The sequence below is a fragment of the Tauraco erythrolophus genome, chromosome 3 (assembly GCF_009769465.1).
Source record: "Tauraco erythrolophus isolate bTauEry1 chromosome 3, bTauEry1.pri, whole genome shotgun sequence".
Lineage (NCBI taxonomy): Eukaryota > Metazoa > Chordata > Aves > Musophagiformes > Musophagidae > Tauraco > Tauraco erythrolophus.
In genome coordinates, this window is record NC_141467.1 from 36447862 (window position 1) to 36461337 (window position 13476).

The 13476-nt window shown below is 40.9% G+C and overlaps 1 protein-coding gene across 2 annotated transcripts; it reads left to right on the forward strand.

Moving 5' to 3' along the window:
* The first annotated feature begins 5735 nt into the window (after positions 1-5735).
* PDCD6 (programmed cell death 6) lies at positions 5736-10085 on the forward strand. 2 transcript variants are annotated; one of them, XM_086609154.1, is made up of 4 exons: positions 5736-5768; positions 6906-7064; positions 7739-7848; positions 9289-10085. In XM_086609154.1, exons 2-4 carry the CDS (start codon positions 6908-6910, stop codon positions 9385-9387), a joined length of 366 nt encoding a protein of 121 aa, XP_086465280.1. In that variant the 5' UTR covers positions 5736-5768; positions 6906-6907; the 3' UTR covers positions 9388-10085. The 2 variants fall into 2 exon arrangements, with proteins under 2 accessions (XP_086465280.1, XP_086465281.1); XM_086609155.1 differs by having other exon boundaries at positions 6906-7058.
* The last annotated feature ends 3391 nt before the right edge of the window (positions 10086-13476 follow it).

Here is a 13476-nt window from a genome sequence, read left to right on the forward strand (position 1 = left end):
GCTGCGGGCCGCCTGTCACCGGCCCTGGGGCGTGCTGCCCGGGGCCGTGCGGGGCAGGTAAGCATCGCGGTCGTGTCCCTGTAGGAGCAATCTGAGGGGGAGCCTTGAGAAGGGTTTAGGGAGGAGTAGGTACGGCTGCGCTCTAAAGCAAGGGAAGGGGGTTAATGGAAGCGGGAAGGTAACCTTGAGCACGCTGGAGTCGGTTTTGACCTGAGAATCCAGAAAGGACTGTGAAGCCTGGAGGGTCGATGTAGCTGTACAGGAAGGTGTTTCACACACCTGAGGAATCTGAGAAATGCTCAATGGAAAACTTAAAAGCTGACAACGAATAGTGTCTTGAATACGTCTGGAGCAGGAACCTGCAAGGGCCTACGTTAAAAAAAGCACCCTGTTGAGACCGGAATAGTAATGAGTTCTTCACATATGTCGCATGGAGGAGACTGGGGAGGTTCCTACGTTGGATCCCTTTTTATGGGAGATGTGTCAGAGGATCTGTCTTGACTCAAGTGGCAGCAGGAAGAGGTTAAGGAGAAGACAAACAGTCGTAAGTTGCTAAAACTGGCTAGTATTTGCTTAGTAACTCACCAGAGGCTCAGGAATGTGGCAGCTTACCTACCCAGCCCTCCGTAAATCCGCTCGCTTCATCTGAGAACTTGGAAGAGGCATGCGTAGTGCCATTTGTGTTTTTTCTTTTTTAAAGGATCCAGAAAGAAACAGATCAACAGTCTGACTTCTGTACCAGGCAAACCAGTAGAAACAATTTAAAATAACATAGCTAGACAGGAGAGTTGCACGGCTTTTGCTGAAAGTAGCTCTGGCAAACTACTGTGTAAGTCTTGGAATATGTTGGATAAGGATTTGGTATGTATGTAGTAAGAACTGGTGGCATTAATATATAATCTGTATAGCTTCTAGAGAGGCTCTCAACATACATAAGTATTAGAGGCCTTTGAAGAAATCCAGTAGACGTAGAATGAAAGGGAAAGTCCTTTGGTGAGTAAATAACTGACTAAAAAGAAGAGTGTGTGGTCATCTGCCACACTGACAGATGGAGCTGTTCTGGGGAAGTTTGTTGGTGACACTAACCAATTCCTGCAGTACGTGAGGCCTGTGAAGACTTGCAGGAGCACCTTGTAGTCCTCAGTGTCTGGGTCATAGCACCCTGTCATGGCCAGATTGTGATCACTGTGTGATGGTCAGGTGAAATCCAGAGTAGATACCTGATGTCCATGAGGAAGACCCACTTTAACTTTGCATCATTTTGTATATAAAATCAGCGTGCTCTGAGCTCACTGATGATGCTCAGGAGCAAGATAAGTAGGTCATAATATGTTCTTATGAAAATATCAGCTTAGCACTTAGTAGCAACTCATAACAGGTAAAAAACGTTCTGATTACCTAGAAAAGAAATAGATAATAAAAAAGCAGAGTATCTTTTTGTTGTTACAATCTATGCAACTTCTACTTGCAATATGAATGTTGCATGTGGTTTACATAACTTTTGAGATGGGGAAGGAATCTAGTAGAATGAACTGGAAAGGTTTAGAAAAAGACAGCACGGACTAAAGGAGGAAAAAAAAACAGCTTCTGCAGAAGTATCAACTGAGCAGGACTCTGCTTTGGAATGGTAGTAACTGAGGGTAAATAAAACTGTGGGTGTGAAGGGGAAGGAAGATCCTTGTGTAAAATGGGGGGAAGCCCCCACCGCTTTCAGTTATCCTTCTAAAGAAGGTCTGATCCTGCTTTAGTTGGGCAGAAATTACTTAGTTTATTAATCTTGGGATAGAACTCCATTCTCTAAGACAATAGGCTGTGAAGGCTCAATGGAAGCTGGCACCTGCCTGTGCTTTTTCACCTTTTGAACACCTTTGAGAATGGTGAAGGCCCTGCAGTCAGATCTTTCGGTACTTGACACGGGTTCCATTAGTGGCTTTCTCTCCATGGCCAACATCTTACTGAGAGAAACTGGATGCCAAACTTGGGGCTCCAGTTTGGGAGCCCAACATCTTACTGCAGTGACATTAGGCGTTTTGTGGATTTAGCTAGCATGGTGTGCTCTGCAGTTCTTTTTTAAAAAAAAAAATTAAAATACGTTCTTGTATGCAGTATGCCCAGACTGTTTTATTGCCCGTGTGTGGCTTTGTGCGTCTCTTCGCTCGCAAGTCAGTCTTGCAGTTTTCTTCGTAGCTTTTATCATGTTCCAGAATGTCTCGTAAGTCTGAATTAAGTGTTTAATTTGCAGTAACTGTGAATGGTTTACCAAGTAAAATGCAATTACTGACTTTTCAGGAAAAGATTAATCTTATTTGATGAGTAAGAACCAGAATGTTGAAGTCTTCTGTAGGTGGAACCTGTTAATTTCAGCCATTTAAAGCCTACTGCTTTTTTTTTTTTTTTCCTAGGGTTGATAAAGATAGGAGTGGAATAATATCTGATAATGAACTTCAGCAGGCATTATCCAATGGTAAGTCTGCAAATGAGCAGTGAGGTATTTCATCATCAAATTAATGTTAAATTTCATGTGAGACCGGTTGCTTGATGCCATAATTCTTTGATGGAGGCAGGGGGGAATGTTCCTACCACTGATTAGTATTATTTAATCTACAGCAAAAGGCTGAAGAGGAGGAAAAAAAATGGACAATCCTCCTGGTTTGGGGTTCTAGTTATTTATTTATTGCTAAGCCCACTGTTTCTGTTTTTTTTAATTTCAAGGGAAGTTTTCTGGGTTTGGTGCATGTTAGTAATCATGCATTATAAACTGAGTACCTGTTGTAAACATTCCTTTGTATTCAGATTTGTATTCTGGGGAATGAAGGCATGCACATCCCTTTATTTTTTTCCAGCTCTGCTTCCTAGAAAACATAAACTGTGTTTTATATATTCCTCGCTCATCACTACTGAAACTTTGTTTTTTAACCAGGATCAGTGTATAACCTGGACAAAGATCAGATGTTTATAACCAGCCTTTTTACTGCACATAAAATCTTTTCATGCAGTATGGTGCAGGAATTGAAGATGGTAATTTTAAATTATTTTTTCTTCCCCATTGAGGCATGTTTGGGGTTTTTTTCCTAACAAAGTAGAAAGATGCACTTGAGTGCTAGTATTAAAACTTCCTAGTAGTCTGTCAGTTCCCTGTCATAATGCTTAAAGAGTAACTAGGGTATGGTCAAGTAACTCATGGAAGCAAAATAAAAACCACACAAATTTTCCAGTAGTCTATTTTTACTTTCCTCTAGTGACTTAGGGTGTGTAGGGTTGTACTTTGGTTTGTTTTTTTTCCATTTAGAAATCTGACAAAGTGCATATTGAAGCTGTTTGTGCAGCTTCGAGTCCGTATCAAGTTCCCCTTCTCCCAAGGTTTATTTCCTTCATCCTTTCTGCACTTTGTGACTGAGAAGGACTTAAACTGCAATGCACAGAGACTGAAAGACTCCTTGTTGTCAGTTATCACCTGACTCAAAATATATTTGTGTGGCTCTATTTAGTAAAATTGTGGTCTTGTAACGAAACTGGATTTACTAGAGTATTTGTTTAATAATATATCTGATAAATTAAAAGCAATATATTGTAGCTGCCAGACCTGATCTGTAACTAAAATACTATTTGGAATAAAAACTTCAGCAAAAGCTAAGTTAAATTGATCAAGTCACTTTTCATTTAAGATTACAGTGCTGTTTATAACTGTGGGAACCTGGCTTTACCTACCATTTTAAACTTCATACATTTTAAATATCTTCTCCTCTGACTGAATGCAAGGGTAATAGGCAGTGCTGACTATCTGGAATCTTTATTTACCGTGTAGATGCGCAGTTTCAGTGCTTTGCAGTTGTGAAGAATCCCCACCAAGTGAATTCACTGTTAGACAAAATATGTACAGAACTGGAAGCTTCCTTCATTCTGAGACATTCGACATCTTGTGCACCAAAACCACTAACAATTCACTATATTCTTTTAAAAATATATCCTCTAGTGGATGGTTGTGTCCTGCAATCTAACATGGGCTAAAAGAATGTTATGTGTTTATTTCGAAAACTTTAACAGTCCGCCTAGTGCTCATTAAAATTTGAAGTTCAGTGTTTTGACATTCAGCTTTTCAACATGACAAGTGTACGCAAATAACAGTATACTTACCTGGGAGGGGCTGATCATCACTTCGTATGGTTGTTGGCACAATAAAATCCTATGCTTCCATCTTGTTTTTTTTTTTTTTTTTTCTGTGCTGCTGTGTAGTTAATACACAGGGGAGGAGGAACAGCCTTTCCCTGTTCAGTGGAAGACGCTGAAATCGGTACAGTTCTTCAGCACTGGAGTTGCTCTGGTTTCACTATGTACTGTCTGTATGAGCCTCTTGAAAATTTCAACATGAATTAAATTAACTTTCAAACTGTGCTTTCCCTTTTTCCTCTATTCTGTTCAGAGTTAAATGCTGGCACCTTATTAATAATTCCATTATATTTTATTTTTGTCAGGAGACATACAGCTCTAAGGTACTGATGTTTTCTGTCTAAAGTACTGCTCAGGTGTTTTCAGAGCCATTTTTACTCTTCTTTCTCTGCTTATGTTTCTCTTTATGTGCAAATAGTCATACGGCCCTGCCTACAGCATAGGGATTTTCCCCATTGCTGCATCTAGACTTCCACTGATACAGTTTCCCTTCTACGGGAGAAGTCCAGCACTGGTGTAAGTGCTGCTTACAGCACTGCAGCTTGATCCCGCCAAGCAGCCTCCCCAAAGCCTGCTTAATCCCAACACCGCCATTCTAGTAGGTGTTTGCGGTCAGCTGACGGCATCGCTGCAAATGCCTCTACGGTACCCTGGGTCTTACTGATTCCTTTGTGGCCCCCACACTCAACCACAGTGAATTTAATATGTGCTTCTTGCTCTTCCTGGCTCCTTCACAGGCTCTAGAGAATTGATGGTGAAATTCTAGATCAGGCACAATATTCCTCTTCATTTAAAGCTTAATGCTTCCTAGCTCTGTGGAATGCTCCCAACCCAGTGAAAACTATTCCAATCTTCTCTAAATATTCAGAGAAGTACAAAGCTCCTCTTCAGATGAGTACTGCTCAGCCCTTTTAAGCAGCAACATTTACTGGTCTGAAAATACTCATTTGAACTAACACTTCATTGATTTAGCAGTGGAGGTAGGATTTATACTGAACTCAACTCTGAATTGCACTGTGTGGTCATGCCATGTTAGGAGCCTTTTCTTTTCACTTGTCAGAAACTAAATGTCGTGGAGTAATCCACCTGTAAAACAGGAAATAAGCAGATGGCTATTTACTAAGGAATAGATATGAGACCTTGTTTGAAATATAACTTAAAACTCTTCTGCTCCCATCAGTAAAAAAAGTGGAACTTCAGTGTTGATCTTGCCTTTTATCCAGTACCTCCTGACCACTGGAGATGAAAAAAAGTCCTTCTTAGTTCTTCCAAGGTTTTGGGGTTTTGTTTGTTTTTTTTTTTTTCTTGGTGCAGCCTGAAAAATGTTGGTTTCTGTGTAGTGTCTGTAAAAGCACTGATCTGAAGTCATCTCTGAATGGTGACGAACATAATTACTTCAAAGCAGCCTTATTTTATCTTACGCTAGCTCCACGTCATCTAGCTCTGAATTCGCTGTTTAAGTTCTTACCTGATTTGTTGGTTGGTTTGTTGGCTGGTTGTGGTTTTTTTAAAATGTTACTTAGTATGGAGGAACTAAGCAATTCTTTCTGTTTCAGGCACGTGGACTCCATTTAATCCAGCAACAGTCAGGTCAATTCTTGGTGAGTGTAGTTGCGTGATGTGAAACAGTGAAGATACGGTTTTGCGGTCTCTTGGGATCACAATTGGGAATGCTATCAATTGCTGCACTGTTTTAGAGAAATAAGCGTGTACGGATATTACAACACGTACACAATACGTATTTCCACTGTAACAGCGAATGCCTGCTTCAAGGTCTCTCCAACTGATTTGGCTGTCGTGTTAACATGCTGTTCTCTCATTGTTAGATGGTATGTTTCAATATGTCTTTACATTTCTTCCTCCCCCCTCTCCAGACAGCCCAGCAGTAGTGCTTAAACTCAATTTTTTCCCTTTTGAATACTACTTTGTGTGCACACACGTGCATTTGTCAAAGCAGCCTGAGGAAATCTTACTGTACAACTGAATAGAGCAAATGTCATTTATGCATGAGGAAACTGTCAGCTTAGAAATTCTGAAAAGACATTACATAGCTTGTCTCCGTAGCTAGTTTTTCCTGTTTTCCATTTTAATCCTATATTCTACTCCAAAAAGACCAAACAGAAGCTTTACAGTATTTGAATTCTTTAGTGTCCTAAAATAATTTTCAGTAATGTAGAAGATGGTGGTAGCACAGGAGAAAAATTCAAGCACAAGAAGCCTTTTCTATCATAGTTCACAAATCCAAGGACTAAAGTTTTTGCTTTGTTTTTATTAAGTATTCAGCAGCAGTCTGAGTTCTATCGCTGCACGACACGCTTTTTGTCTAAAGATGACGGTATCAGTAAGCCAGATGCAGGTGAATATCCCAGCTCTTCTGGCAGTCAGTAGACTTAGACTTTTTCATGTGTCCTTAGAAAAGAAGAACCGAGGCCCCTGCCTTTTTTGTCACTGGATGATCAATCAAACCCTAAGTATGTTCAAACTGGAAATTAAAACTCGGGAAAAAGAAACATTCTGTGATTCATTCTGCTCCTCTTTTACCTTGCTTTATCTTTTCCTCCTTCAGTGGATGACTACATGCTTTTATTGGCAGAACTTTCAAAAATATCGCTTGTATTTTAGCAATTTCTTTTGTCTTCAGTACCTACCACAAAGCAGTCTTACTGCCTTCTTGAAATACTAGCAGATCTTACTGAAAAGTAGTATGATTAAGGTTTTACTTGTGTTTCTTATTTCAGGCATGTTTGACAGAGAAAACAAAGGTGGTGTGAACTTCAATGAATTCACAGGAGTCTGGAAGTACATCTCAGACTGGCAGACTGTTTTTCGAACGTATGACAGAGACAATTCTGGAATGATTGACAAAAATGAACTAAAGCAAGCACTAACAGGTTTTGGTAATTCATTTGTAATTACAGTTTTTATGACTGGGTTATGTCATCAAATGAGTTTTCTTATTGTTATGGCTGTCCTGCTCTGACAAACGCGACTAAAAATGAGGCAGGTGAAAAGCAGTTATCCTTTTAGGTATAAGCTACTTTTTAAAGATGTCCCTGCCACAAGCGCTTCTTTTTAAGCTATTTCCTTTTATGAAAAAATGAAACTGGATGTGCCAGTACATGTGTGTGGAATGTTGTCCATCTCCTCTGTTAGCTGCTCTGACAGCGTGACCAATACTTCAGGTAAATGTCTGAACTGACAAAGGTACTCGATACAGCTTTCCGCTTTTTAAAACGAAGCCACGGTAGCATTCTGGTGGCAAAGAGCCTTCCTTCCATTGACTTCACTTGTAAAAGCTTGAGCTGCAGCCCTGAACCATTCCCTTGACCAACTAGTCACTTTAATCAGCAATTATGTGTACTGTGACTCTGTCTATAATTAAGCATGGTTTTAATGCATGCATTTTAGTTTAACAAACACCTTTGTGGTGCAGTGGAGATATTTGGCCAAAAAAAAAAAAATTGTCTCTTACTGTTTCCTGGTTTTATTATACGTGCCTAATAAACACACAGCCTAGTTCTTACAGAATGACTGGTAATTGAAACCTTTTAAAGCATTTCTCTTTTCCAAGGTTACCGACTGTCTGATCAATTCTACGATATCCTTATTCGGAAATTTGACAGACAAGGAAGAGGACAAGTTGCTTTTGATGACTTTATTCAGTGCTGTGTTGTTTTACAGGTAAGAAAGAGGTACTTTGGGGAAAAAAAACCCCACCTTTTCCCAAACTTTCTAGTTTAGGATTAGGATTTAGGTTCTCAATGTAACTATAATATTGGAGCTAGAACTTGCTTATAAATAAACCATTTGAATAAAGTATATGAGAGGCGCTAGAAACATCTTCATTTATTGGTCTTCAGTTGTTATCCATTCGCATCACAAATAAATTTGATACAATTTTTTTTGACCTGTTAAATACTTTTATGGGGAAAAAAAATGCAGAGTATCAGTGTTTTAAAAGGAAAATACTTAACACCATTTCCTCTGGATCCCAACTGTGCTAAAACCAGAGCATGTCATGTCCTGTGGCGCCCATAATTCTCATATCTGAATTGGGAGGTTTTGTTTATTTCTCTATTTAAGGCTGTGACTAAAAGGAATTTGACTTGGCAGCTGAATATTCAGTCTTTTGTCACTGCTGTTCCTGCAGGGGCAACGGGAGACAGAGCGTGAGTGAGAGAGACGTGGGGGGGCGGGGGGGGGAGATGGGGAGGGGGACACAGAAAATGTAGTTTTAGAGTTGCATTCCTTCATCTAGAAATCACTGGATGATTCCTCACCTCAGTGCTCAAGGCTTCTCTAAGTGTCTCTGACTTTTCTGAAACATATGTAAGACTTCACGGAGAAGATGGGAAACTGTAGCAGTGGAGAAGCTGAGTTTCAGTAGGATAGGAAGAGGGTTTTCTCCTCTTCTGACACTGGCCAGCATCACAACAGTATCTTAAGATATCTTCTGACACACAACATGAAGAGAAAGGAGTGCTCTGTAAAAGTAGTATCTCTGTTACTTGCATACAGGGATTTTGTTCTTCTCCTTTATATCTACGGCCATAAGTCTGCTGAAACATCAAATTCCTTTATATTCGTTTGTAATAGAAGCCGATTATACTTTGTTATAAACTCTGGTAAAGAGGGCTTTGAAACGGAGTGTCAGTGTTGCTCAGCTGGTGCCAGTGAAACCACGCGGGTAGTTACTCTGGTCCGCTGACTGTACTGCCTGGTGCCTCTGAGGCTGTACAGAGACAATTCGGAAACTGCCGATACACAAGATGAGACAGGGCCAAGGTACTCACTGGGTTCTGTCTCCAGCTGACTCTCAAATGTCTCTCAAGAATCGTGCGTTGTTGTCTCCCCCTTTAAAGCCAGCCATAAAAAGCTGTCTGGTCTACGAAGTGCCTGGATAGCCTTAGGTATTGTATCGTAAGGTGGTTTTTAGAACCAGCTCAAGCACACGACCTGGTAAAGTGCCACCTCTAAGTGCACAGGATTGTAAAGTGTTTACAGAGAGGATGAACAGAAAGTGTTCATAAAGCTGTAGAAACCTGAGTGGCCAGGGGAATACATGGCAGTCTGAGCTTTCCCAATGTACAGAAATGCATGGGTGTTTTTCCCCCTTTTCAGAGGCTGACTGATGTGTTCCGACGATACGATACTGATCAAGATGGCTGGATTCAAGTGTCCTATGAGCAGTATCTTTCCATGGTCTTCAGCATCGTATGACACTGATAACTAGGAACTGCACACTGGCGTTACACAGACTGGAGCTGCCAAATCATCCTGTACTGAAAAAGATTATTGATGTATTATAATGGATATAACTTCACATTCTTGAATTTTGTATGTTGGTCATCACCGTCAGAACCTGTACTTGAGTTGGTTTTCATTTTGTATGACTGTATGACGCAACCATTTCTGCTTACTGTAGTACAGAAAGCACAGAACCTAGACTTATCTGGTGCAATGTCAAACTTAACCTCCTTCCACATATCCTGCATGGGGAAAAAATGACTTTAGAAATGCCAAGTCAAAATAATGCTTGTTAGTTTATGGGAGTTGAAAGTCAGAAGTTGCACAACATGTTTTGCATGTGCCTTACTTTTATAAGAGTTTAATGTATTAATTTTTAATACAGAATTTAAAATTAAGTAAAAATATTAGATCAACTTTATAGTCTACTTCACTTCTGTGCAGCTTTTTTTAAGGTGGTGCTGGTTTTATTCCAGTTTTCTACAGTTCAGAGGTCCCTCTCACTTAACAGCGATGGCCTTTTTTCCTTGCCTTATGTTTATTTTCTAGCTGCCTCCTTCTTTAAGGGTATCCTTGGGACATGTTTAAATACAACTTCTTCACACCTTTGTCCAATACTGCATCTTCCTCAACAAGTTCCCTACAAAAATAAATGGTATCTAACTACTCTGGATATATAGTTCCCTCTGCTTAGTGGGCTCATTTAACAACAATAGTCTTCCTTTTTGTGGTGAAACACTTATCTGAAGTGGCTTTGAACTGACAATCAGACATTCCCAACACCTTCCCTCCATCTCACCATTTACAGATGGAGGGGGACTCACTAATTTTCCAAGTTGTTTCCTGTGAAGGATGTCTCCTTTTCCAGCCAACCTTGTTATACTTCACTGTCTTCAGTGTAGAACAACTGGCTCCAGCACTTTCTAAAGGAGCCTTACTGCCACAGAAAATTACCAAAGTGGCTCTGGACTGGAATGACTCTTGTCTCAGTGGGAAGCAGATGTTTCTGAAGGTGTGAAAGCGGGTAGTACACCACAGACCAAGAAACACCAAGAAACTGGCTGGAAAGTAGATCATGCATCCTCCAAAGCATGTTCTAGTCTGGATTTTTATCAACAGCTTTTTAAGGAGACGTGAAATTGGTTCAAAGGGCTTTGGTGCAGCCTAAACCTCCTGCCTCAGTGCCAAAGCTTGTGCAGCTCTAGGAGTGCTGATGATGGGAAGCATTTAAAGTGATGTAGGAGGCTCCTACCTTGTGAAGGTTGTTTCTTGAAGAAGGACCAGAGCCTAGAGAAACAGGAACAGGCAGAGGACTCCTCCTGCTCCAGTTCTATACCACATGGGAGCAAGATAAAGCAAAGAGATTTCTTGGGAGTAAGGAGTAGCCAGAAGTTGATCCAAGGAAACTGGCCAATGCAGGAAACAGAAACAGGATTTCCAACAGGAAATCTTGGCTTATGCTAGCCCGTTGAATAAACAACCAGTAGGGTGACAGAACTCCCAAGGCACGTTTTACTTTTTTTTTCCCATGAGGGCTTCTTACCTGGTGCCTTTGTGGACACTGCTGGTCAGGTACCAAAAAGGTCAGTAGCCTGGATTTATGCTTTCCTTGAATCCCCCTTTAAAGGTGGCAGGGTTGAACTGAGTGAGAACAAGTAAAACAGAATCCAAAGTCGCCATCTCTCGTAAGTCATTTTTGTAGGATGAGCTGCTGGCTAGAAAGAAGTGAAACAGGCAGATAGATCCTCAGAGTGGATCCTGTAAAAGAAAACAGTCCAAGTTGCAAGTACCTGGCTGGCCCTACAGAGGAAGGGAGGGTGTCACAGAAGCCCTCCAAGTGAGGCAATGATACTTAGCCCTCACAAAAAAAAGGAAAAATAGGAAAAATATTTGTCACTCCTGCCACAGGGGTAAACAATTCCTTTGCAGAGTTGCATCCCAAAGATGTTTCTGTCCATTTCTTTTTGCCCTTCATTTGAATACTAGGAAACTAGTGGGTATCTTGGGGGTACTGGTGGATGGAAAGCTGGACATGAGCTGGCAATGCGCACACACAGCCTGGAAACGCGCACACACAGCCTGGAAACCCAACCATATCCTGGGCTACATCAAAAGAAGCGTGGCCAGCAGGTCGAGGGAGGGGATTCTGCCCCTCTTCTCTGCTCTTGTGAGACCCCACCTGGAATACTGCATTCAGCTCTGGAGCCCCCAACATAAGGACAGGGAGCTGTTGGAGCTGGTCCAGAGGAGGGCCACGAAGATGATCTGAGGGCTGGAGCACCTCTCCTATGAAGACAGGCTGAGAGAGTTGGGGCTGTTTAGCCTGGAGAAGAGAAGACTTCAGTGAGACCTTATAGCAGCCTTCCAGTACTTAAAGAAGGCTTATAAGAAAAATGAAGACCAACTTTTTAGCAGGGCCTGTTGGGATAGGACAAGGGGTAATGGTTTTAAACTAAAAGAGGGCAGATTTAGACTAGATATATGGAAGAAATCTTTTATGATGAGGGTGGTGAAACACTGGAACAGGTTGCCCAGAGAGGTGGTAGATGCCTCGTATCCCTGGAAACATTCAAGGCCAGGTTGGATGAGACTCTGAGCAACCTGACCTAGTTGAAGGTGTCCCTGCTTATTGCAGGGGGGTTGCACTAGATGACTTAATTAAAAGTCCCCTCCAACCCAAACTATTCTGTGAAATTGAACTCCATGAAGGAATGTGTTCCTGCGATAACAAAGATGCTACCTGTTTGACCAAGTCAGCTATACCTGTTTGCTGGTATGGGACACAGGGGAAAAAAAAGTCTCTGAAACCAGTTGCAGAGGTGACAGCTATAGACCAAAAATCAGACAAATCTGGGAGTGCCAAGTGGCAGACTCAGGCCAAGAACAGGACAGAAATTGCACAGAGCAGCTCTTCATTTCCCAAGCTAGAAAGATCTTTGGAATAAAGAAAGATAAAAAGAGAATTAAGGAGAAAGCAGTGATGCAGCTGAAGCTGGCTCAGCCAAGTGACTGGAAGAAACTGAGATTACCACACTGCTGGTAGTAATTGCACGTAACGGATAAAGGCAGGCTTGCGGTGCATGCTACAAGATACCACCAGCTTAAAAAAAAATTCCCTACATGATAGCACTTGTGTATAAGAACCAACAGACAATCATCTCAAGAACTTCACTGATTTTGGCAAGAACTGAAAATTGAAACAGAGAAGTGAAATTTACAAGACTCCAAATGCTATCTACAGCTACCTTTAGTAAATCAACGCTGGAGAGCATTTCCTCTCTGAACTTGGTCACTACTCCAACTTTGTTTCAAAATGCAAGAACTGTTTCCCAAATGCAGGACTCTGCACAACAAGCAGGGACAGGAACTGTTCCCCAGAAGGAAAAATTCAATGTAATTCAATGGATAAAAGCAAATGGCACAACTGCTAAGCGTATGCCATTAGAAACTACTTAAAACCTTCAGTAAGTATGAGAAGGAGAAAAGGAAGTAGTGAACAGAAATGAAAAAGGAAAGTGGATCTTTTCTGATGTACCGGCGAAACAATTAAGAAGCACTTCAGGGAACCAAGTTTATACACTCTATAATAAATTGCTTTGCTGCCTTTTTGTTAAAATGCACATGGTAAGATCCAAAAAGTTATCTGAGTGAACGCAAAAAGATAATCATGACAGCTCATGAAGACTAACTCTGGTTTAGCACAAGTATTTAATGCACAGAGACAGAGTAATACTTCAGGTATGGGTGAGAAGAAAAATGACAGTCCACACCGCCACGGTGAAAAGCAAAACAGACGCTGGGGAGCAAACTGTCTCACTTTACTACTTTTCTTTAGCTCCACGAAAGCTGGATTTGATTACATAAAGCAGACACCTAAAGCCAGGCATTCATAAGCATGTGGCTCAGAAGAGTGGGAAAATTAAAAAAAAAAGTATGGACCAATGATAAACATCATGAAGTGGTTACTATTTCTCAATTAGTATGTCATTTTGATTATTTTTCCCTATTATTTAATTACTTACCTTATAGGTTCTACTATTTCTAAGCACACTTTTGCCAGTA

Bases quoted from the DNA above. Each gene is read 5' to 3' on its own strand.
- PDCD6 (XM_086609154.1), top strand. From the start codon at position 6,908: ATGTTTGACAGAGAAAACAAAGGTGGTGTGAACTTCAATGAATTCACA. The intron at 7,065-7,738 runs GTAATTCATTTG...CTCTTTTCCAAG, and splicing joins GCAAGCACTAACAGGTTTTG to GTTACCGACTGTCTGATCAA. The intron at 7,849-9,288 runs GTAAGAAAGAGG...CCCCCTTTTCAG, and splicing joins AGTGCTGTGTTGTTTTACAG to AGGCTGACTGATGTGTTCCG.